This window comes from Equus asinus, chromosome 16 (genome assembly GCF_041296235.1).
Source record: "Equus asinus isolate D_3611 breed Donkey chromosome 16, EquAss-T2T_v2, whole genome shotgun sequence".
Classification (NCBI taxonomy): Eukaryota; Metazoa; Chordata; class Mammalia; order Perissodactyla; family Equidae; genus Equus; species Equus asinus.
Genome location: NC_091805.1, coordinates 49426825 through 49451608, shown reverse-complemented (window position 1 = coordinate 49451608; position 24784 = coordinate 49426825). Strand labels below are relative to the sequence as shown.

The window sequence follows — 24784 nt, the reverse complement described above, 5'->3', positions numbered from 1 at the left end:
TGAGTATCCTTTCCTTCGTATTTAAATTCCCACTTCCTTGAACTAATCTTCAGAAGAGAAAGTTTTGAGTCCCCTGCCATCCCAGTCACCTTCCTCTGAATATATTCCGTTTGCCTTCCACTCTGTCTTCGTAGTCTAGGTGTGGTTTGTGAGTGGAGATGTGCTGCTAGATTTTCACTTTTATTAATGCAATCTATACCTAGTGAACAGTACTTTACAAATAAATATCCCCGATTTTCTGAATATACTAAAAGATCACCTGCTTTCTCAGATGGGATCAGCAGAAATGTGAGCTTTATGGCATCTTTTGTCTTTTAGTTGCTTATGTACTTTGTCCCTTAGGTCATGGCTGATGGTAGCACATCAACTCTGCTACCTGAAAACAATTTGGAAGATGATTTAAACTCAAAACCTGAAGGCTATGATAGTTTATCATCTACTCACCTTCATAAAAATCACCTACAAATATATGGTGAACATGTCCCCAGGTAAAATGATAAAAATAATACCATGACTTTTTATTTTTAATTCCAAGTTCAAAGAGGTTTTAACTCAATGCTTCAAGTGATTAGATTTTTATTTCTTCGAATAGGTTTTTTGTTATCTATGCCGATGGATCAGGAGTAGAACTTCTTCGAGATGATGACATAGAAGAATACTTATCCTTGGCATATGGAGAATCAACCACTGTAGTTCTTCAAGAGCCAGTACAAGAACAGCCAGGTAGAGAGCCCAGCCTGTCTGACACTCACTGTGTCCCTTCACCAACTCTCATCTTCCTATGCAATTCACCCCGGGGCCATCACCGCTCTTCCCCATTTGCTCACTTTTCAGCTCTACTTTCCACCCGGCCTGTCAACCTACCTATACAGTTACTTACGTTCATACCAAACTTGATTTGAGCATCAACATATGTAAATTGTACGTAAGCTCCTCTTCTACCTATGAGTAGATTTGTATCTGTGTTTAGGTATGTTAGGTTTGTACCTAGGTTCCTATTTATGTGTTCATTTCATCTTGGCAGGGAAAAACAAAGAAAAGTGAGATATCTCTTGTAAATTTATTTTTTGTCATTTTGAAGGTGTTGCCTTGATGAATTTAATGTAATAAGAAAAGAAAGTACATGTGATGTGTGAATTAGAAAGCCCACCTGAAATAGAGTTTAAGTTCTATGCCATATTCATTGGGCATTTATGCTATTTTCATCAATGTCAAAGAAATCAGTGTCTGACCACAAGTTAGAGGCACATATTGTGTTGTCAGAACCACCAGTATATGAATTATGTGTATTTAAACATAAATATAAATTTGCATGTTGTCTGTGTACCAAACCACTGTGTTGCGTCTAGGTTCACATATGTGTTTCTTTTTTATCTTTTCTCTGGTTGGTGGGGTATATTTTGTGCTCATTTATGAATATGCCCACATCTCTGTGCACTCACATCTTTTAGTGTATCAATGCACATGTGTACGATGTAGTAAACCTTGCTCTTTATCTGTAAATATGGAGAGGGAGGCACTCTGACTGGTTGTGCAGTGCCTGTATGGAACTATAGGAGAATAAGAATTCATCTCAAATTGCTTTGTTAGTTACTCATTTAACTAGCATCTACCTGATAACCCACCATGTACCAAATACTGACTGGATATTAGGAATACAATGGTGAGCTAAGACAACATGGACCCTGCTTTCACAGAGCTTAGAGTTTAACAAGAGATAGGTATTAATTATATAGTCACACCGTTTATGATTATAAATCAAGATAAGGTCTGTGAAGGAAAGGAATACAGTTCTATGAGACCATCTAGCAGAGGAACCTGATGTAGTCTAGAAGGCTTCCCTGAAGATGATGGAGCCAAGAGCTGGTGGATAAGTAGGAGTTAGTTAAAATAGGATAGAGAGCTCTCTTGGAAAGGAGAACACAAAGCAGGAAGCAGGAAGCATAAAGCATTGTAAATGGGGAAAAAGGCCAAAGTAGCCCAAGCACAGAAGGGAGAAAGGCGCAAATTCAGGCAGGGGCGAGAAAATCTATCCTGTGAGCAACGAGAAGTCAAAGAAGCTTAAGTCATGGACGAACCCTGATGGCTGGGGGAGGTTCATTCACAGAGCAGATGTGGGTAAAACAGCTAGTTGTTGCTGTAGTCCAGAAGAGGATCTCTCCAAGGCAGATGACCTAAGGGAGGTCAGTGGAGAGGGAAGAAGGGGATGAACTCAAGAAATGTTTACTGTTGGGACTGACAGGACTTGGATGTGGTTGTTGAAGTGAGTTGTAATAATTCCAGGTGGTATAAATACAGTGACTAAAAACCCAACTTTTCTTGTTGGATTGTAAGGTCCTTAAGCATAATCACTGTGTCTTGCTTATCAAAAAGTGTTTGTTGAATTTATTAAATACTTACTGAATTTCTCAGAATGTTTTGATGGAGAAATGACCCTCTGATAACTCTCTGAACCAGGCGCCCTGAGCATCACTGTCCTTCGCCCTTTTCATGAAGCATCGCCATGGCTAATGAAGAAAGAATTAGACACAATTGTTCCTCCTAATCTCCAGTCAAGGTCATGGGAGAAATTTCCCTCAGTTGAGGTATAAATTTTTCTGCTGAAAAGTCATTATATTTGTCAGGGCATCAATCAATGGACCGGAGTCTCAGGTCTTCTCCCATATATTCATATGTTTTCATTCATATGTAAATTATTAATGGGCTCAAGGAGTTTTACATTTGAAGATTTTAACATTTGTAGAGTTTAGAGAAATATACCTGACTGGCTAATCTCAGTTTTGTTTCTTTTATCCTATGTTGCAGGCTTGAACATCTTCCTATAATATGAAAACACCCACTCTGAGTAGCCCGTGTTACACCCCTCCTGCCTTGGAGTTACTGATATTATACAATACAGAAATCTTCCTTTCTCTCATTTCTTATTTGTTACCTTTAACATACAATTTTAGGTCTTTCACTCTCCTTTTTTTCTTAATTCATTAATGCACAAACTGAGTATATAAGAATAATTTGAAGGAGTATAGACAGAGATTAGCAACTACAATGCTAAAAAGATTAGAGAACCCCCACCTAAAGTTTTTTTAAAGAATAAAAGAAAATATTTTGAGCAAGAATTGTGAAGTCTCACATTTTGCGAGATTTGCCGTTTCATTTTGCAAGCAACGTATGTAATATGTCCACCATATTGTCAGATGTTAACTTGTTAAATCAGTGAAGACATTGATAATACGATCAGAGAGAGATAGTAGTGTTGGGAGGAGGATAATGTTTTTGACTTATGATGATCTTTGCTTCCTTACAATCTTGTAATAGTAGGGGCACAGATAATGAACACTTAAGATAACAAAGACCTCCTAGCCCTATCTTTTAATTTGGTGACTATATTCACCATTGTGAACGAAGATTATCTGAATTCTAGTCCTGACTCTACCAATTATTAATGTGGAATTTGGGACTAGTCACACTGGACCTTTACTTCCTTATCTGAAAAATGAAAAGGCCACACCAAATGGCTCACTAAGGCTACATTCAAGTTGAAAGTACTGTGTTATGACAGATAATATGCCACATCTGAGATTAATGAAGGAAGTTCATTCTCTTCCTCTGAAACTCCTATGCTATGACCTTCTGTGCCCAGTAGAAGTGCCTCAACCCAGGCAAGCCCCTGAGTGGTTATCACTGACCATGCACTGGACACTGAGTAGCAATTTAAAATGAAGCACATCGGACACGTTTCAGGACATAAGGCATCAAAGCATACCACTCGTGAAAGTCAATTACAAGGGTAGCATAGAGACGCGCATCTACTCTAAGGCCGACATTTCTGCCGAGGAGATCCTGGGAAGATCTGGAGGCCTGCCTAATCTAGAGTGACGTCAAGACCACCCAGATCTATGGGATGATTTCTATCCCAAAGAATCTATTTAGGTCAAAATGCACATGGAATCAGAAAGTTAAAAACTGCTTAATTCCAAGTGTCTTAGGTTGCCTGTGGGCATTAAGGAATAGTCACATGCATTTGGCATGAACTAGGCTGCTGCTGCATTACCGTGGCACAGCATTGCTTAGCCCTCCCCCAAATGCTATCCAGTGGGACATCATGCAACAAGGCTTTAAAATATACAGATTCTTGGTGACAGGTATAAAGGGGAAAGCTTGCCCAGTTCTGTTACCAATTTTTCTTTCATTTGCAAAACTTTTTGAGAGCAGGGATCATGTTTTTCACTGTTGTATTCCCTAACAAGTGGTTCCTGGCATAGTGTCTACATAATAAGTACTCAGCAAAATAAATAAATAAAATTCTAACATTAAAACATTTGATTTCTTCAGTGGTTGGTTTGCTTTGTTTTTTTAACAGAAAAAAACTCCAGGACCTCCCTTTGGCACTCATATTTGGAAGGGCCTTAACATTGAGTGCAAACAGCTAGTGAGTGCCCCAGCTCCTATACTCAAAAGCCCCAATGTACTACAGATACGCCAGTTCATCCAGCATGAGGTCATAAACGATGAGGTGAAACTGAAGCTGCAGATTTCCCTTAAGGTAATGGAATCCAGGTAATCTGACCCAAAAGAATCAGGAACAATCCTTCCTCTTGGTTTGCTGAGGAACCTGAAATTATGTTATTTTACCAATATTTATCTAATGTAATACACAAATGTCAATCTTCCAGAGGGTAGGAGATTGAGAGGTAAAAAATGCTTAATGGTTCCCACAGATACAGGAAGTATTGAGGCCCCAAAGACATTGAGAAGATAAGTAACTTTTATATGTGATTGCTTTTTAGAGTCCTCTTTCTTTATATTATATGGAAAACTGGTCTAGTGACCTCTGGAACAAGTTAGAACTGCATATTAATCTGATACTTGTCCCCTGGAGGAAGAGGATTGTTGGTTTTTGGAAATAGTCTAAGAAGTTATAAATATACAGTTAACTGTATAAGCATATCTATAACATCTCACTGTCTAGTTTGTTAACTATCTCAGAAGAGGGATCATATGTGTTTTGTTTATGGTTATACACCCAGCACCTGGCATAGAGCAGGGGACCATTGTTTATGGAAATGGATCAAATATTTACGGAACCAGTAAAGTATATTTCTCTTGGAAGCAAAGTCATAGATTAAGCAACTTACCTTCATAGATAGAATCATAAAGACTATCCCTGGAAGGGACTCAAGAAATCATCTAACCCAACTCTGTCCATTTTATTGATGCAAATACTGGAGTATGGAGTTAGAAGCTGGGCCTCTCTGAGGTCCTCTTACAGTTCTAATATCCTGTGGCCCTTAAACTTTGCTTTTGGACTTTTCAGGTCTTTGCTTATTAACATTTTAAGGAAATGGCTTTCCAGATTGCTTGACCAGTAACTGGTTGTTAAGCACTGTGAACTTATATGTTCTTCATCTTTTTGTAATATTTCAAGTTGATGTTGACTATTTTGGTGTCTTTCTCTACTTCCTTTCTGGGTTTTATTGATTCATTTTGTTCTGCTTATTTAGGACTATATAAACCATATTTTAAAGAAAGAAGATGAGCTACAGGAAATGACAGTTAAAGATTCCAGAACTGAGGAGGAGAGAGGCAATGCTGCAGATCTCCTCAAGCTTGTTATGGTGAGAAAGAAATGTTTTATACACCAACATTTTTACTATTCCTTCAATACTAGATGCTTCAAGACAAAATATTATAAGTAATGGTGGTTTCTGCTGCTTCTACGTAGCATTCACTTCCTCCTTATAATTTCTTATTTCTGTGGAAATCTGATTCCTTATATATTGAATTTTCCAAATGTGTTTTAGGCTCTTCCCTGAATCAAGAGTAATCCCAAAGCCTCTTAAATAAAAGTTTTTATTATCTTCAGAGAAATTAACATTCATTGAAATGTTGAATGAATTAATGAATGGAATAGGAAGGAGGAAGAAAAAGGAATTTCTATAATTTCAAATGATTTCCATTTTTAGAAATTTGCTAAGTGAAGGGAATGACTAAAAAAAAACAAATAAATTTTGTAGAGGCAATAAAAAACTAATTCATCTTATAGTAATATCCCTAAAAGATCAATTTGAGAATGTAAAGAATGCTTCTAAACAAAGTCAATTTTGTATGTAATATAATCATCATCATTAAGGAATTCTATCTTCATTTCAGTCTTTTCCTAAAGTGGAGGAAACTACAAAAGGTCATGCTACTGAAGGTAAATATCCTTAATGTTTTCTGCAAAATATTTACAGATTTCGAAAGAACAATCTTAAGTACACTTCTCAGTCATTCTCCCACCTGATAGCAAAGTACCATATACATATTTCTGTTGTTGTATTGGCCATGAGGTATTGTAATGACTTATTTATACATTCTTTTCTGCCTAAATTGTGAGATCCTTGAAAACTGTGATTGCCTCTAATTCATCTTTAACTTTCATCTGTTGAATGAAAAGTTGACATTTGATTTAAAAGTTGATGTTTTATGTTAACCTCAACTTGTATATAGAACATAGCTAAGATACAGGAAGGAAACAACTAACCAACACTCTCCCTCAACACACACACACACACACACACACACACACACCCATGAACGCACATGCACAGAACTTTTGAGCAACTACAGTTATCACCAAAACTTTGCACTGTTTTATATTTTATACTGTATGTAGTTCAAGCAGTCTACTCTTGGAAGATAGCCTCATTCAAAGCATATTTATTTTGGGATATATGCAGCCCCAACAAACTTGGTTATGTGGTTTCATAGTTCACAGTAGACAAGTAGAGGAGAATTTGGTGGTTTGAGATTTTTCTTTTCTTTTCTATTTTGGCCGTATGACAAAGGTGAGAAACTGGCAGCCATGGGCTTCATTCAGCCCATGGATGTGTTTTGTGTGTACCCCACACTGTTGACTTGCACAATTGTTCTTGTTGTTTTAGTTTATCTGAATTTTTCTTCTCTTGAAATGTCACATTACCACATAGTGACATTAGGCTGAAGGTGATTAGCAGCTGCCCCCTTTAGAATGACTGTGAACAAAAGAATCCATCAGAAAGCCCAATGTCTCCCTGTCCTTACACTGTGTTGTCACTCTTCTATGGGCAGCCTCTCCTCTTAGGGTTGCCAGATTTAGCAAATAAAAATAAAGAAGGCCCAGTTACATTTGAATTTAAGATAAACAACTCGTAATTTTTTTCAGTGTAAGTAAGTATAAGTATAACATGGGACATACTTATACTAAAAAATATTATGTGTTATTTGAATTTCAGATATAACATGAGATATACTAAGAATATATATAACATATATTTGGGGACACATACTAAAAAATATTATGCGTTTTTATCTGAAATTCAAATGTAACTAGATGCCTTAGACTTTATCTGGTAACCCTACCTGGTCGCATTTGAATTTGTAACCTCTGCCATGAGGGAATGAGGGAACAGTCACTGCAGAGGTAAACGTGCAGGCTGCCCAGTAGTGAAGGACAAACTAAATGTATTTTTCAAACATACAAACAAGCAAACAGCTGCAGGAGTCAGACAGGATCTGGCACACTTACAGCTGCCCCTCACACACTACGAGTGGCGATCCTAAGTCAACCCTCCCCAAAGTATTTCCTAAAACATTCATCTATGAAAGCGCTCCACCAAAAAGGAGTTTTATGATAAAATAAGTTTGAATAATTCTGCTTATTGCCTTATTTTCTAAGAGAGCCACAATGTACGTTAACTAATTAAGGGTGCAGAAAAGACCTACAGTAACAAAACATGTTTAACCTTGTGTAAATCAGTGTTCCCCAAGTTCATATAGCCAGGCAACATGGAAATTTTTCTCGTTTTTAAATCTCCTGTTAACATCCCACCAAGACCATGTTCTGTGAAATAAACTCTGAGAATCACAGCCCAAGTTATCCAATAACCATTGTATTATATTCATATCCTTAGATTCAGATCCTCAGATTATTTTTAGAAAAACAATTTCAATAAAATGGTTAATTTTTTAAGTTTTGGTGCTCCAGATATGAAGAAAGTCAGTTAGCTAGAACACTGATTCCCCTAATGATGTGGGAAAAATGAGGTGTCACTACATTTTACATTTTGACTGTAAGATGTATGTTCTCTAGTAGGATATTTCATAAAAGTGGTCTTACTTACTGTTATAATACAGCTTGGTCATAGAAATTCTAGTAAACACTTGATAGATTAGATATAAGGCTCTTAGAAAATATCTCAAATGAGTAATTGGGTACTGATTGTGTGTTGTGCTGTAAAAAAATGAGGATAAAAGTTTAAATGCATTTATTTTTAAAGTTGCAGCCCACTTAGTTGATTTATTCAAGCAATCTTTGGCTGTTGCTCCAGAATGTCCACCAGAAACATTTGATACAGATTTCTTGGAAAAAAAAGGGAGGTAAGCTAATCCAAGACTGTGTTCCACTTAGTATTAAGCATGCAGTAATTGAGGAAATGGAGAGATATAGCTGTCATAACTATGGGTGACAACATCAATGTTAACAATTTATCGTACAGTGGTGGTTTTTCTTTTATTGTTTGTAAGCTGAGAGTACTCCCCTTTTCACTGTACTTTCCTTTCCTTTCGCGTAGGCACATAGCAAGTGAAAAGCGCTGGAAAGAAAAGATAGATCAAAAGAGGTAATTCTATCCTGAAGTATACATAAGCATGTGAAAAGGCCCAGGTTGGGGACTCAAAGAATTTTGGAGTGGGATAGATTGAAGTGTCCTGCATCCAGGCTCCCCACTCTTAGTGAATCTCTTCTACATTTCTGCCATGTGGTCATTCAGCTTTTGTGTGACGATGTCATTATCTCTTAAGGAAGCCCATTTGACCATCAGGTAGATTTTCTCTACCTCTCATAAGCAAGAAAGTTCTCAAGTACTCTCTGTGCCTTGGTAATTCTAATATACTAATAAATATTCTAGAACTTAATGCAGTGTGTAGTCATAAACATTCAAGGATTTTTATCATTCACATGAGGAATGTGCTCTAAGCATTATGTGTTTTGGTTTTCTTTCTATCCTGGCTGAGGATTCCAACCCCAGCTCTCTTACCATAAAGAAAGGAAGCCAGATATATTTATTGAGTATATAGTAGTACATATGGTCCTGTTGTACACAATTGCGTGGCTCCTCTCCAGAATGACTCCCAGGATAAATATGCTTCTTAATAAAAATGTCTGGATTATCTTGTGGAATGTGTTGGAGAAGTGGTGAGATAAGACCTTAAGTCTCAGGGGTGACCCCTATATACAAGGTCCAACTAGGAGGTAAATACTGTCTCGTAGAATATCTCTGAAAGGATTTCCAAGAGACTGGTGACAGAGGTTGCCTGTAGGGAAGGAGATCTAGAGAGTAGGGGACAGCACGGGATGGAGACTCTCTTTTTATTACATACTCTTTAAAGCTTTTTGATGTATGTACATCTGTACCTGTTATCCATTCACGTTTTTTCAAATTTTGAAACATTAACTACTTCAAATTTTAACCTATAGGTAGGCAATGGCAAGCCAATGAAAGTTTTTGAAGAAGAAAGTGAAACATACTTAGATATGCGTCACAGAAAGAGACGGATTAGCAATGTGGAAAATGGATTGGGGAAGAGGGTTAAGGAAAGGGAGAGGCTCAGGGAAATGGAAGGTGGTCAACAAATATCAGATGCTGTGGGAGACTTGGAAAGGGGAATAAAAAGAGGAATTTGGGTGTATCCGTTGGAAGGTTTATTAACTTCTTTTGTGAGAACAGTTTTAAGAGAATGGTAGGCAATAGTCAGACTGCCATAGATTGACGAATGAATCTGGTGAGGCAGTAGAGATAAGATATTTTAATGAGAAATTAAAGTCATTTAGATAAAATGATATTTTGATTGAGCCAATATGTCCTGAGAGGCCATCTGGTATAACAGAAAGGGCACTGGTCTCAGAGCCAGCAGACCTAGAGTTCGTTTCAGTTGGATTGCTTACAGACTGGATGGTGCCAGCTGGTGGTTTACTTCTGTAAAATTTTCGTCAGAATTCAGTTTGCTTATCTGTAAAACCAGGATGCCTGGAAACCCTAATCCCTAAGGTCTCTTTCAGCTCCTCACTGGGTAACTAACAGCTGATTAGCAAGTGCACTTATCAAGATTGTGGGCCTGGAAGCAGGCAACCTGGGTTTTAGTTCAGACTTCACCTCTTACTAGTTATGTGATTTAGGATGGGTTACTTAACTTCTCTACACCTTGATTTTTTTTGACAGATAAAATGGGGATAATAATGGTAACTCATAGAGTTATGCAAGATTAAATGTAAAGTACTTTGCAAATCTCCTGGCATGCAGTAAACACTTAAAAATGAAAACTATTTCAAATAGGATTAGGTTAAGCTACATTTAGCAGACAACCCCCAATCAGTGATTTTACAAGAAAGAAATTTATTTTTCCTAATGTAAAGGAAGTCAGAAGTGGGCAGTCCATGGTAGGCCGTGCCACAGCATCATTAGGAGCTCAAATTCCTTCTTTTTATCTGTTCCATCATTCTTAGCACATCATTTCCATTCTCAAAGTTGCTTCCTGGTTGCAAAGTGACTGCTGCAGCTACAGCCATTTCATCCATATTTCAGAAAGTAGAAAAAGAGATGAGGCAAGGACAAAGGAAAAGCCTCCCACTTGAGTTAGCCGTCTTTAAAAGCTATCTGGGGTCTTAACGCATGACTTCAGTTTACTTCTCATTGGCCATCCCTATACACAGGGAAGTCTGGGAAGTGTAGTTTTTAGCTGGTGTATTATCTCCCCAGTACAGAGTTCTGATATTGGAACAACTAGCAGGATTATCATGATTGCTTTTATTTTGCTTTGTAATCACTGATCACATTATCCATAAACCATTCCTCAGGTTTTAGTTTTTGGAGTTTTTTTTTTTGTTTTTTTTTTTTTACCACTGCTACTGAAATTATGGAAATCAGCAGAATCTAGCTGGCATTTTAACCTTAGAGAATTGAAAGACATGCAAAAAGGTCAACTAAGTGGTTTTTAGTCTTTTGAGATCAACTGTAAAACCAAACTATCATCTGGTATCATCATTTCCTATCTTATTTGAAAGTCTGATATCTGAAGTAGGCAATGTGACTGATTCTACAAGAAGCAGAAAATGAACCAAAAAAATGTTTGACGAGTTAACTCATGTCAGTTTTACTGTTAGTGATCCCATTTTCTGTGGGCTTTAGAGCTAAAACACAAGTAAACAACATTTTTAAATATTTTATGTCTTCTTTTGCAACATTATGGAAATATCAACCAGGAAGGAAATCGAAAAAACACGCAATTATCTAGAGGAAATCAGGAACAGAACGGTATCACCCTACTTCAAATCAGAATTGAGCAAGACCTTTCAGTCTCAGGTAATGGAATGTCCTTAACAACAGTCAAATTAAGAGTCTTTATTAAAAGGTGATACAATGCAGATGTTATTATGTAACCTCCTTTTCCTCTTGTTTCTTTCCTGCATCCACCTGACTGACTAACCTGTACCCTTCACATTCACGTCGTCACAAGCATATGAGAGGGAGCACTAATTCCAGGTCTTGCAACTCAGAAGAATTTCTCTGCCGATGCATTACTATCCCTCCACCTCCTGCCTTGCACGATCACGATTACCCGCTCCCGTCTATTTTAAGCCCTTTTTTGGGGTCAGATTCTTCCTATTGATTATCCTTTGATACATCTCATTTTGAAGTTTCTATTCCATTAAAATCTCCTCCCCCATCAGCTGCTGAGAGCGCTAAGCTATTGTGAGTTCTTGGAATCCCAGGGATGCAGAGCGCTCCTCACGTCTATGAAACTTGAAACTCTCAAGCGAAGCGGATATTTGCACGTGTTCAGAACTCCCAGAGCTTCCCCCAAAATTCCAGATGCTATTATTAACCAGAGGCTGCCTGAGAAAAAATTATAGGAAATTATAGCTAATTAACAAAATCGAGAATTGAATTAGTCTCTTGAAAAACTTTTAGTTTGGAAACTTTATTTTCAGGGCCTTAAAAAATATGCTTTTTGGGCCAGCCCCATGGCCAAGTGGTTAAGATTCTGTGCACTCTGCTTTGGTGGCCCAGGTTCACGGGTTTGGAGCCCAGGCGCAGACCTACTCCACTTATCAGCCATGCTGTGGAGACATCCCACATTCAGAACGGAGGAAGACTGGCACAGATGTTAGCTCAGGGCTGATCTTCCTCAAGCAAAAAAAAGAGGAAGATTGGCAACAGATGTTAGCTCAGGGCAAATCTTCCTCACAAAAAAAATATGTATATACATATATCCTTTCATCATTGTTCATTAATGTAACATGCTAGTGGCAGTTGCCTTTCAGCCATGCATAAGTCTAAAATAAGTCTTTTGCTTTTTCCTTTAAGTTTAATTATCTAGACGCCCTTTCCAAAAACTTGCCTCCTTTTACAAAGAAAGTTGAAGATACAAACAAAACAGCTGTTCAAAATACATCCAATCTTCAGCCAGGTAATGTGTTCATGCAGCTCTTATTCCTATTAAACGGCTAATTAAATGAAGAATACCTAATAGTGTCCTATTTGAACATAACTAGCTCTTACTACTTTTTGTCTCAGTAATAGCTAATGACATAACCCTCTGTGACCTGTATATTACAGATATGACTGAATTATATGAGGAAACCAAGATTTAGTTCCTGTATGCTTAAAATTTACCTAAAAGCCTTAAGAAGACCTTACTAATTTAAAAATCAAGGAATTAATGAAAGGTCATCGGAGAACAGGGCATTCACATGGTCTCAAAGTATCACCTCACATATTTCTTCCTAATTATGAGGAGGAAATGTACCTTTACAGTGGACAGAGATGGCGTCCACCTTAGCTGAGCGATCACCCTTCTACTAATTGCGAGACAACCTAGAATTAGGCGCTTTCTCATCTAATGCAGTATGAAGTGCCTAGGGGCTGAGTAGAATTCTTGCTAAAAATCCTTAACCTGAATTTGATCAAGAGGAAACAGTCAGAAAAATCCAGGATGTGCACATTTTATAAGACAACTGGCCTGACTCTTCAAAAAAGTCAATGTCATTAAACTAAAAAAGATGGGGTGATGATTCTATGTTAAAAGAGACTAACGAGGCATAAAAACGATATGCAATACATAAACTTTGGATGCTGGATTGAGAAAAAAACGGCTATAAAAGGTATTTTGCAGCAACTGCAGAAGTTTGACTGCAGACTCTCTATTAGAGGGCATTGTGGAATTACTGTAAGTTTTCTTGGGTGTGATCATGGTGTTGTGGATTTGTAGGAGAAGGACTTCATTTCAGGAGATTGAAGTTGAAGAATTGAGGGATGAAATGAAATTTAGTGGTAGTTAAAATACCCAGAGACAGGAATTTTTTCCTGCACAATACAACTCCAGAGGTTCAGCTGCCTGGAATGAGCACAGCCAAAGAAAACATCTAATCACCACAGAGTTTGCCAAGCAAAGATTAAATCTGGAACAATGACTTGTAAATGTGATGCGGAGAAATCAGGGATGAAGGTTGACAGTGCTTGTGCTGCCACCCATGCCCTGGGCAGACGGCACTAATCAGTCAAGCCTGCTCTCCCCTTGAAGAGGGTGAGGCCACAGTTGTTCAGCACGGTCCTCCAGGCAGCTGCCACCATTCAATCAGGGTTGGCACAAACACAAGTTGAAAGGAATTTGCAGCCCCCGTCTTTGATACATTTATTTAAAATTTGTTTCATATTGCACCGATTTCTTGGAGAGATACATTTTAATAAAGAGCTACATTTTCATAGTAAAGAATGGATTTAAAATTAGAATTTTTTTTTAATCACATCTCAGTTACTTTTGCAAGGTAAGAGCAGACCAAATTACTTGGTCTCTGCTTCATAACCCAACAACGTAACAACTATGATGTGGTTACAAGGTGCAGAAAGAACCAGCTAGCTCCTAGGGATTGTGAGCCTTGCAGATACTGTCCTATTTGTTAATGGAAAACATTGCATCACATAGTGAAGAATCCCTGCCTCTTAATGGCTTTCTTCGATTTTGTCTTTCTGTCAAGGAGCAGGGGAGGGAAGCACCCTGTTCATTGTAAAGAAGAATACAAACATTAGTAGTCATTGTCCAGAATAGCACTTTATAATATTTGTTTTGGGTTTTCTAGATTCCCAGCCAAATAAAGTTTCACAACAAGAATCCTCAGACACACTTAGTCTTCCAAAATCAGAGGCTTTTGTGGATATGAAGGCGTTCGCTAGCCAGAACCAAACTGAAAATTTAACAAAATCTACTGAAGGTAAACCAGCCGTTGTCTTTATCTCGCTGTTTCTCCTAACTGAACATTATGTCTTTGTGGAGTATGGGAGATGGCACTGGGGGCTGAGGGTATGGTTGGTGGTTACAGAAAAAATTCTAGAGGTTCATGGATCCTGAGGCTATGGAACTTTGTAAGCTTTCCTAGCACTTCAAAGTATCTCAAAAAAGTTTTCAGAATGACTACAAGTCCCAGACTGAAAGAAAGAAATGACAAATACTTTTTTTAGATTTGTTATTTTATATTTTATGTTTTCATTTTATCTTATTTTGTTTAAAGTCAGGAAGCTGGTAGCTTTTTTTGAGCAACCAGAAATTTGGTAGATGGATTTAGATTTACCTTTTTTTTTTTTTTTAAGATTGACTCTGAGCTAACATCTATTGCCAATCTTCCTCTTTTCTTTTTTCCTCCCCAAAGCCCCAGTACACAGCTGTATATCGTAATTGTAAGTTATTCTGGTTCTTCTATGTGGGATGCCGCCTTAGCATGACCTGATGAGCAGTGTGTAGGTCTGCACCCAGGATCTGAACCGGTGAACCCTGGGCCGCCAAAGTGGAGCACATGAACTTAACCACTCAGCCATGGGTCCCGCCCCAGATTTACCTATTATTTCAGTACTTTCTTGGTCTGCAGGTACCGGAAGAAAAACGTAAAATGTAGTCTCTGTCTTACACAGCACATCATCTTATTGGGGTAGCAGAAATTGAAGTATGGAATAATACAGAATAATATCTAGATATGCTGATTTCATGGAAGTTAATTCAACTAAATATGGTTGGTCAAAAAAGAAAAACAGAATAATTTAAATTGTGTAGAAAATTTGCACCCCTTGATTCCTGGGAGCATGTTCTGTACTGAAAGTGAGATGCGAATCTGCTGATGGGTCTCAATTACCTCTTACACAGGGAGCATCTTGCCACATTTATGGGTGAATTAAAAGATTTACCTTACACAAGACTTTTGCCTTCCTGACTTCAAACTTATCTCTCCTATAAGGTTTATTCATTTAATGGATAATTACTGAATGCCTACTGTGTGCCAGGCATTATTCTAGGCACAGAAATACAGCAGTTAAGAAGCCAAAGTCTTATAGAGCTGTATATAGTATGGACAGACCTAGACAATAAATAAGTAAACAAATAAATTAGATAAATTCAGATTGCGATTAATGTTATCACATAATGAAACAGTATGATGTATGGAGATGTCTTGGGGAGAGGGACGGCATTCCATTAGGGGGTTAGGAGGCCCTTCTGTGAAGGGACACTTGAGCTGAGACAAGAACAACAAGAAGCCAGCCATGCAAAGATTAGGGGCATGAATATTCCAGGTAGTTGGAATAGCAAGTATGAAGGCCCTGCGGGGAGAAGAAACAGACAAAAAGGCATATAGTTAGAAGAAAATGAGAAAAGGAAAAAGTAGAAGGTGAGTTGGGAGAGAGGGGCAGAAATGAGACCATGGGATGCTGCATAGGGGAGCTTTGGGTTTTATTCTAAGTATAGTTTTATTCAAACAGCACAGGAAGGTTTTGAGCAGGGTAGTTACATGACTAATATATATTTGCAAAAGATCACTCTGGTGGCTGTGTGGATAGTAGCTTGTGGCAAGAAGGGAGGAGTAGGGGAGGAGGAAGCAGCTGAAGTAGTACATGTGAGCACTGACAGAGACCTGGACTAAGGTGGGAATGATGAGTTGCAAATTAATTGGAAATATATCCTGGAGGTGGAGCCAAAAGGACTTGCTGGTCGATTGGATATGGCAGTGAGAAATAAGAGGAATCGAGGGTGATTCCCAGCTTAACTAATACGACCAGACGTAAGGCTGAGAATTTGTAGTTGTAACAAGTTCCAGGTGGTACTGATGTTGCTGGTATAGCAACACCTTGAGAACCACTGCCCTAAGGCAAACTCTAGAATATAAAAGTCAGGCAGAGGAGGAGTCGGTAAAGACAACTAAGAAGAAGAAGTCAGTGAGGTAGGAGAAAAACAGGAGTGTGGAAATCACTGAGTGTTTTGGAGTGTGTCAAATGCTCCTGAAAGGTCGAGTAATATAAAGAATAACCATGGGATTAGGTAAGATGGAGATCACTGGTGATCTTGACAAGAGCAGTTTCAGGGCATGGAGGAGATCAAAGCCAACTGAAGTGAGTTATGTCTAGAATGACTGAAGAGGAATCAGCAGCAGCAGGCATACATAGCTTTACCCAAGAGTTTTGCTGACAAGAATGGAAAAATGGGATTGCAGCTAGAGGAAGACATGTGACTAAGGGAGAGATTTTTTTTCTAAAAAAAATTAGACATACTAGAGCATGTTGATTTGCGAAGGATAATAACTCTGTAGCAAGAGAGAATTTATGATGCAGGAGATGGGGGCCTAATTGCAGGATAGAGAAGTTTAAAGAAGGTGAGAGCACATGACATCTGGGGCAAACCCTGAGTGGCAGAGTTGACCTTGGATGTGAATAGGATTACCTCATCCACAATGACAGGAGAGAAGAGAAAGAATATAGATACATTGCCAGGTTGGTTGATATGTTTGGTATTGGGAAGATGATCAAGTCTGACTGCAAAGGCATGGATGTAATGACAGAACAGAAAATCCATTCCAGAGAAACAGGAGATCAAAACAAGAAGGGGGGGACTGATTGTTTAAGGTGACAGCGTCAGTTGATTAGAGGTCTCAATGAGGTCAAATAATTGCTTGGTAGGTACAAGAGAGTAATAAGGTAGAACAGGAGGTGGTGATCTAGAGAGGGAAGCTTGAAACCTAGATTTTGAGAGTGGTAAAAATTATTGGTGTTGGCAAGGTCTAAGATATGACCATGGGAGTTGCTGAGATGGAGAAGAGAAAAAGGGGAGGAAACAGCGTGCTCGAGAATCAGAGAGGACAGCGTGTTGGATGGGTCATCCAGGTGATATCACCAAGGGAGGTGACATGGAAGACCATCCAGTGTGTCAAGGGAATGACTGAGGAATCAGCAAATGACAACTACTTGGGGACATCGTAGTACAGTCTGGTGGCACGAGCGTCAAAGGAACGGCAATTTTTAAAGGAGAAAAAAGTCATTTTGAAACAAGAAGGACGCCTACTGCATCCTACTCCTTCACCAAATTTAGTGATCTGAGATACTGGAGATAAGAGACAATAATGTGACTCCACTCTAAGCGGTAAATTAAATTTTGTTAAGGGTGATAACATTTAAAGAAGTTCAGAGTAGGAAGAGATTAACACACACAGTGGGGAGAGCTTTATGGGAGAAGTGGTCTTGAAGAATAAACGAATTTCATAGATTTTAAGATCTAAGTTAGGATCACCTCAGTTTACCCTCATTTTACATGAGGAGACTGAAACCTGGAAAAAGTCAAGCAACTCCTCTTCTCTATGTTTTATTACACTGCCCTCCAGATGTGGGGAAGAGAAAAGAGCATTTTATGCCAAGAAAAAAAAAGAATGTGTTCAAAAGCCTGCAGGTAGAATTGAGTAGGAATCCGGTGTAAATAGATCAGAGTGTTCTCATTTGGTAGTAGTACAAGATGGTGTTTGGAAAATACAGTAGAGTCAGGTAGCAAAGGTTTGGATCTTTGCAAAATAAAAATGTACTTGTCAGAGTTTGCTGTGATAATACCGCATAAATCCTGTAATGGCTTAGAACAACCAGTTTTGGGGGCTGTGGGTCCACTGCGGCAGCCTCTGCTCCAGACCGCAGGCCCCTGAGATCTGATGGTGCTCATCTCTTCCCAACTCATGTTCTGTGACACCATGTTGAGAGCTTGAGTCGACCGTGGTGAGAAATCAGCAAATGCTGCAAATGTGCAAATGGTACAAACCAGGGCAGTTTTTCTCCAGAGAGTCAGTCGTTAAGCTTTTACCAGCACACCACCAGCTGCAGGTAGAGTTCAGGTGTATTCTGGGTACCACAGTGAAGGAGCCGCCACCCTCTGGGGTCAGCTGTCCTAGTAGCAGAGGGTCAAAGCTGAAGAGAGGTGAATGGGAACACGTGCCGCCACTCACAGCCTCCGCTCAGCACTGGCACACTGCCACTCACACACACGTATTGTCAAAGCAAGTCCTGTGGCTGAGCTCAAATCAATGGGGCAGAGAAATGCACTCCACCTACAGGGAAGGCATGCTCAGGGAGGACATAAATAAAGCCATGCTCTGAGAGGAAGTAAAACAACTGTGTTGTGAATAAATACTGCAGTCTGCCTCAGCAGAGAAACGGGGAACCGTTCCAGGTTCCTCAGTTCGGTCAGACCCAGCAGCACTGTTCAGATGATACTACTAGTAGGGCCATCCCAGTTGTTCTATTAGATATGAAACATTAAAATACCTCTGTATCAGCTGGTGACCAGCCTCTGCTCCAAGCCTGTCAAGTTCTCCCTCTCCCCGCCCCCAGCCCCTGGTGAAGCGCTGGGTAGGTTCAGTGGGATAATAATCCATCTCAATTGTGGGAGGCAGTATGGTAGGGAGCAGGGAAGAGTATCGGCTTTCCCTGCCTCCTTCTACAACAGCAGGGTAGCACGGGGCACGCTGTTTAACCCCGCTCTCTCTCCTTGTTTCCTCTTCTGTAAAAGGGAAGTAATGGTATATATATATATCACAGGGCTGTGAGGATTACATTAGTCAGTGTATGTAAAATGCCTAGAGCAGTGCCTGGCACATGATAAACTCCATATCAGTATTTAATACTACTAATAGTATTAGTGAGTAATTAGTACTCATTAGGCTGGTAAGATGCATTCATATAAAACAATAACACACATATGGTAAGAATTCAAGTGAAAAGATACATCAAACTATTAGAATAATTGCCTGTGTAGGGAGTGGTGACCAAAGGGAATCAATACATTAAAACACTGATCACTGAGCTCCACCCCCAGAGATTCTGTTTCTGTTTTGGTCTGAAATAGGCCTTGTCTGGCATGTGCCCTGGGAATCTCTGTTTTTCCAGGGGATTATGATGCACAGATGGATTTGGAACAGACTGGCTAGTTGTCTAGGAAAAACCCACTACTTACACAGAATACTTCTGTGGCCTGATGTATGTGGGTTTTCCCACACCGAGAAATTCTGCAGCACCAGCTGGATGTCCTACAATTCAGTTCAATTCTAACACTAACCACAGTTAGTGCAAACTCTAAAGGTTAAAGGCTCAGTCTCATAAGACTGCCCCCCACTTCAGATGCCAATCGCAAGTCCAGGTTGTCACCTGTGCTTCTGACCAACCAGCTACAGATTAGGGTTCCCATGACCCCCTTCTAGGATTTAATAATTTTCTGGAACTCACAGAATTCATATATTATTATATAATAAAAGATGTGATAAAAGGCACAAATGAATAGCCAGATGAAGAGATACAGAGGGCAAGACCTAAAAGGGTCCAGCAGATGAGCTTCTGTCACTGTGGAATTGGAGAGCACCATCCTCCTGGCACATGGATGTGTTCACAAACCCAGAAGCTCTCTGTACCCTGTAGGGATTTTTCTGGCGGCTTCATCATTTAGGCATGATCAATCATTAACTCAATCTCCATCTCCTCTCTCCTTCCCAGAACATGGGGGTGGGGCTGGAAGTTCCAAGCTTCTAATCGTGGCTTGGTCTTTCCAGTGACCAGCCCCCATCCTGAAGCTATCCAGGAGCCCACCAAGAGTCACCTCATGAGATCAAAAGACACTCCTATTCCCCAGGAAATTCCAAGGGATTTAGGAGCTCTGTGTCAGGAACCTGGGTCAAAGACCAAATATTAGAACAAAAGATATTCCCTGTGCTCTTAACTCTTAGGAAATTACAAGGGTTTTAGGAGTTCTGTGCCAGCAACCAGAGGCACAGACCAATATATGTATTTGCTGTTATCTCACAGTAGTAGAAACATGATGCTCCTTGTGGAATCTGACACACTTAGGTGCACATCCCAGCCCTGCCACTTCAGTCTCTTGGACAAGTCACTTAACTTCAGTTTTCTCACCTGTAAAAAAGAGATACTAATACTATACTAGTTAGGACTCTTCAATTTGTAACTGAGGGAAGTGAAACTCAAACTCTACACAAAGAAAAGTTGAGGGAGATTTATTGGTGCTGAAAAGCAAACCACAGAGAAGTGGACATGGTGCTAGCCCAGGGCCGACTGGATTCGGGCACTCCGGCTTTTTGGGAGTGTGTTTGTGTCTGATCACCCATCTCTGTGGCCACCCTCCCTGCCTCCACCTTGCCCCATCTTTACTTGTCCCTGTTTAGTTTTATCTTCTCCTACAAAGGACAACCTATGTCCACGTGGCAGGGACCACAACTATAGAGGTCCAAGATTCCGATTCTTCCAGATTCATAACCCAGTAGACTAGAAGGGATCATACCTGTCAGCCTAAGTGGAAATATCCTGCTGAAGGGCCTGCATTGGCTTTGCAAGGGTCATGTACCATCCTGATGGCTGGGGCCAGGGATGTTGTGACACCAGAAGTATGTGTGGTAGGAGTGGATGTGGAGGTGGGCATGGAAAGAGTGCTGAGCATACAAAGATTATAATTACCATAACCCTCAGCTCGGAGGATTTTATGAGAACCAAGTGAGAGTGGTGCTTGCCTGCAGATGGCAGATGCTCAAATCGTGCTCCCCCCTCCTTTCTTCTCTTGATGATTGAATGCAAGAAAAGATATTTAAATGTGATGATCTAAAATACAATTCTTATTTCAATCTCCCGGAAATTTGGGAAATACATAGAACTGCAGAGATGTAGATTACTTTTGCTCACTCCTTCACCAAATTTAGTGATCTGAGGATTTAATTCTCTGGCTTAATTTATCTACAATTACTACACCACTTTTTAGAACTATAAATATGGTAGTTGAACCAAAGAAATTCTTAGGATTTTGTCCTGATTAGTTTTAAGAAATCTTTCAGAGTCAATGTTTTATTATATTGAACCTTGTTGATTTAACGGAAAGAATACTGAAGACCCAGTTATAAGTTCATTCCATCACAGGCAAGTCACTCGATTTCTTAGAATCTGATTTTTTTTCATTTATTTTTAAAAGGAGATACTAATAGCATCCGCCCTGTCCATTTCATAGGGTTCTAGTGAGGACCAATATTAGGTAAAATCTCTTTGTAAAATGTAAAGATATAACACTGGAATTAATAAAAGCCTTTGTTCCTTTAAATAAGCTCTTTAAAAAGGAAAGAAGAAAAGCTTCCCAAGTTGGTTTATGTTCTCATATACTCTGGTATGACCTTGAATGTCTTTGAATAAAATGCCCATGTGGTATAATTTAAACTTTCTCTCTAACAGAACCAGAAACTTATGCCCCTGTGAAAATTCCAACCCAGTCATTGCTACAGGATGTTGCAGGACAAGCAAGGAAAGAGAAAGTGAGGTTACCTCGCTATTTGCTGAGTTCCAAGCCCAAGTCTCAACCTCTCGAGAAGGTAAAACAGACATGGGAACAAATTCCCCAGAGCCAACCAGCATTTTATGTAATCCTGACTCATTGAGGTTATGGATTTCCAGCCACTGTGTACTGCTGTTTACTGTACGTACCATCTCCCCATGAAGGCCTTCAGGTCACACAGAGAGAAGCTAAGGCAGTGCTTTGCTGGAGCCAGCTCCTACAGGCTCATGAGAGGAATTTTATGAACCAGGTGTTAAACCATTGGTAGCTTGAAATCAGCCATGCTGGGAGTTCTTATACCATAGAAATCAGCAAATGTTACTAATCAAGGTTCTTTTTGGAGAGCCAGTTTGCCAACACCACTGGCCAAGGGGATCATTGGCCACCCTTCTCATGACTCTTGGGATAAAATCCAATGACTCAGCATGACTGCTAGCCACGGCCCTGGTTGCTTCTTTACCTTCACCTTGTCCCAAACTCGCTATACTTCAGCCACTGTAGGTTTCTCTTAGTTCTTTAAAAGCACCAAGTTCATTCCTTCCTCAGAGCCTCCAAGATTAAGATTCCATCTCAGCTCTGCTGGGAAGCCTTTCTCGAGCCCACCAATCAAGTTTTGATAGTTATCCTTTGATACTTTCATGGCACACTGTGTTCATTGCCATCATAGAAATTATTGCAAGGTATGTGACTGATAGGTGTTAGGTGTGCTGCTCAAACTCTAATGTGCACATGAATTACCGAGGGATCTTGTTAAAGTATAGATTCTGACTCACCGGGTCTGATGTGGGGCCTGATATTCTGCAGTCCTAACAAGCTCCCAGGTGAGGTCAGTGCTGCCCATCTGGGGAATAACAAGGATGTAGGGCAGTGATTCTCCAAGTGTGGTTACCCGAACAGCAGCATTGGCAGCACCTGAGAACTTATAACTGCAGTTGACGGGCCCCATCCCAGATTTACTGATTGGGAAACTCTGGGGGCAGAGTCAGCAGTTTGTGTCTTAAGGAGTCCTCCAGGGGATTCTGATGGGACCTACAGTTTAATAATCGCTGGCACAGAGGAAAGAGCACACACTTTAGAATCAGACAAACTTGAGTTTGAAACTTTACTCCACCACTTACCACTTGAGCAAATTATCTGTCTTTTAATTCTCTGAACTTGAACTTTTTTATCCTTAAAACAAAGCCTAAAATACTTGATTACAGTGCTGTTGTAGGGATTATGTGAGACTGTGAATGTTTATTTCCTTCCCCAGCCAAGTGGTTACTTTCCTCTGCTGACAGAGCCTTTTTCGTATCTTGAGAATGCAAAATAGAACCATTTTATTTTATTACTTTTTCTTAATGCAAAGGTGCAAGATTCTGTTGGAGGAAGAGTGAGAACATCCTCGGTTGCTTCTGCTGCCATTAATAACGCAAATTCATCCCCTTTTGGATTTCATCTCCTCCCACCGTCAGTGAATTTTGGAGTGCTTGAAGAAGGGCACACCTATGAAACCACTGTGAAGCTCAAGAATGTTGGAGTGGACTTCTGCAGGTGAGGCCGGGGCACCAAATGTCTGCTCAGGTCACCTTCCACTCTGTGACTTGTCTTTGGACACCTACATCAGTGAATGTTTATTGAACTGAACTGTAATTATACCTTGATTCTTGAATCTCCACATCATTCATTCAATCATTTACTAATTCATCTGTTCATTCATGCATTTGTTCATCCGTTCATTCTTCAACAAATCAGTATTTACCAAGCCTCAACTAGGTAGTAGGTCCTTTTTTGCTCTTCCATTAATCATTATTCATACTTTGGTAGAAGCAACTCAAGGCTTGATCTGCACTAGCAAAAAATGAAGGGGCTGACCCCCTGGAGTAGTGGTTAAGTTTGGCACCCTCTGCTTCTGCGGCCCAGGTTCGGGGGTTCAGATCCTGGGTGTGGACCTACACCACTCATCAACCATGCTGTGGCAGTGACCCACGTACACAATAGAGGAAGATTGGCACAAACGTTAGCTCAGGGCTAATCTTCCTCAGGAAAAAAAAAAAGAAGGGGAAGTTGTATACAAGTATTAACAATAACTAACGCACAAAACTTGAAAGTCTATTTCTCAAATCCACTGCCAACTATAATATCAGCTGACGTTTGTTTGCACTTTATGATCTAAAAGTGATTTTAATTACATTATTTATGCATAATTGAGGCAAAAAGGAAAAAAATTTAACCTAAGTCATTAGGATCATTTTGACTCCAAAGATGTGACTTGGAATTAATAACAAATACCTTAACTCACAGTCTATACTCTCAGTTGAAAATACGCTATATCTGGGGTTCAATGACAAGAAAAAGAGTCAGGCCTTCATTTTCAGATCAAGGCGAATAGAATTTCAGAGCTTGTAGAGAGCTTAGAGATTATTACAAAGGAACAAACTGAGTAACTTGTTTTCAGGTCTTGTAGGCTACAGCAGGGCTGGACCTCAGATCTCCTGAGGACCAGTTCATTGGAGGCTCCTTGCTTTATCAACACAGCTGTGGTCCCTGCTTCATGTGGGAGGTGGGCCCTTCCCATTGGTTCAATATACCATATATCTATACTATGACAACTCCATTACAAAATCGCTTCTATTCTATTTTGAATTAAACTTAAGCATAATGTGGGAGTTTTTCCCCATAAAAATGTTTGTTGAAAGTGAAATGCTTGTTTCAATGGCCGAGTTATTCTCAGTGTAAGGGGCAAGTCCTTGAAGAATCTTTGTGATTCTGGACTTAGGATCGGAAATCAGATGGAGCAAAGCCACAGGAGCATGCAATTTAAGATTTTAGATGAGGCAAATCCCCAACTCCAGGAATCATGTTTGCTTCCTCAGAAACAACCTGATGAGGGACCCAAGCCACCAGATCAGACATTGTTGTTTTCTTAGATTGTTGCCAACAAAGTGGGTAGGGAGAAATAGAGATCAACTTCAAACTAATAAAGCTCATCCATGCAGATCCTGTCTGGCCAGGATAGAATTTTAGTTTTAGAGATTTTACTCCTCAGCTTGAATTCAGCCACTACAGGGCAGACAGCAAAGTTGATGGTAGAAGGAGCGAGTCTGGGGTCAATATG

At 39.7% G+C, this 24784-nt stretch overlaps 1 protein-coding gene across 4 annotated transcripts in view; it reads left to right on the top strand.

The window, feature by feature from the left end:
• SPAG17 (sperm associated antigen 17) overlaps positions 1-24784 on the top strand; it is a 209891-nt gene that overhangs the window by 165400 nt on the left and 19707 nt on the right. For 3 of the 4 annotated variants that reach the window (XM_070487139.1, XM_014847644.3, XM_070487138.1), the window contains 13 exons: positions 343-488; positions 593-723; positions 2458-2585; positions 4361-4543; positions 5502-5615; positions 6151-6196; positions 8298-8397; positions 8592-8639; positions 11279-11378; positions 12384-12486; positions 14156-14287; positions 21588-21724; positions 23036-23220. In XM_070487139.1, the coding sequence (XP_070343240.1) occupies positions 343-488; positions 593-723; positions 2458-2585; positions 4361-4543; positions 5502-5615; positions 6151-6196; positions 8298-8397; positions 8592-8639; positions 11279-11378; positions 12384-12486; positions 14156-14287; positions 21588-21724; positions 23036-23220 (1553 nt within the window). The remainder of the gene's footprint in view (positions 1-342; positions 489-592; positions 724-2457; positions 2586-4360; positions 4544-5501; positions 5616-6150; positions 6197-8297; positions 8398-8591; positions 8640-11278; positions 11379-12383; positions 12487-14155; positions 14288-21587; positions 21725-23035; positions 23221-24784) is intronic. The other variant, XM_070487137.1, reaches the window with a different exon arrangement.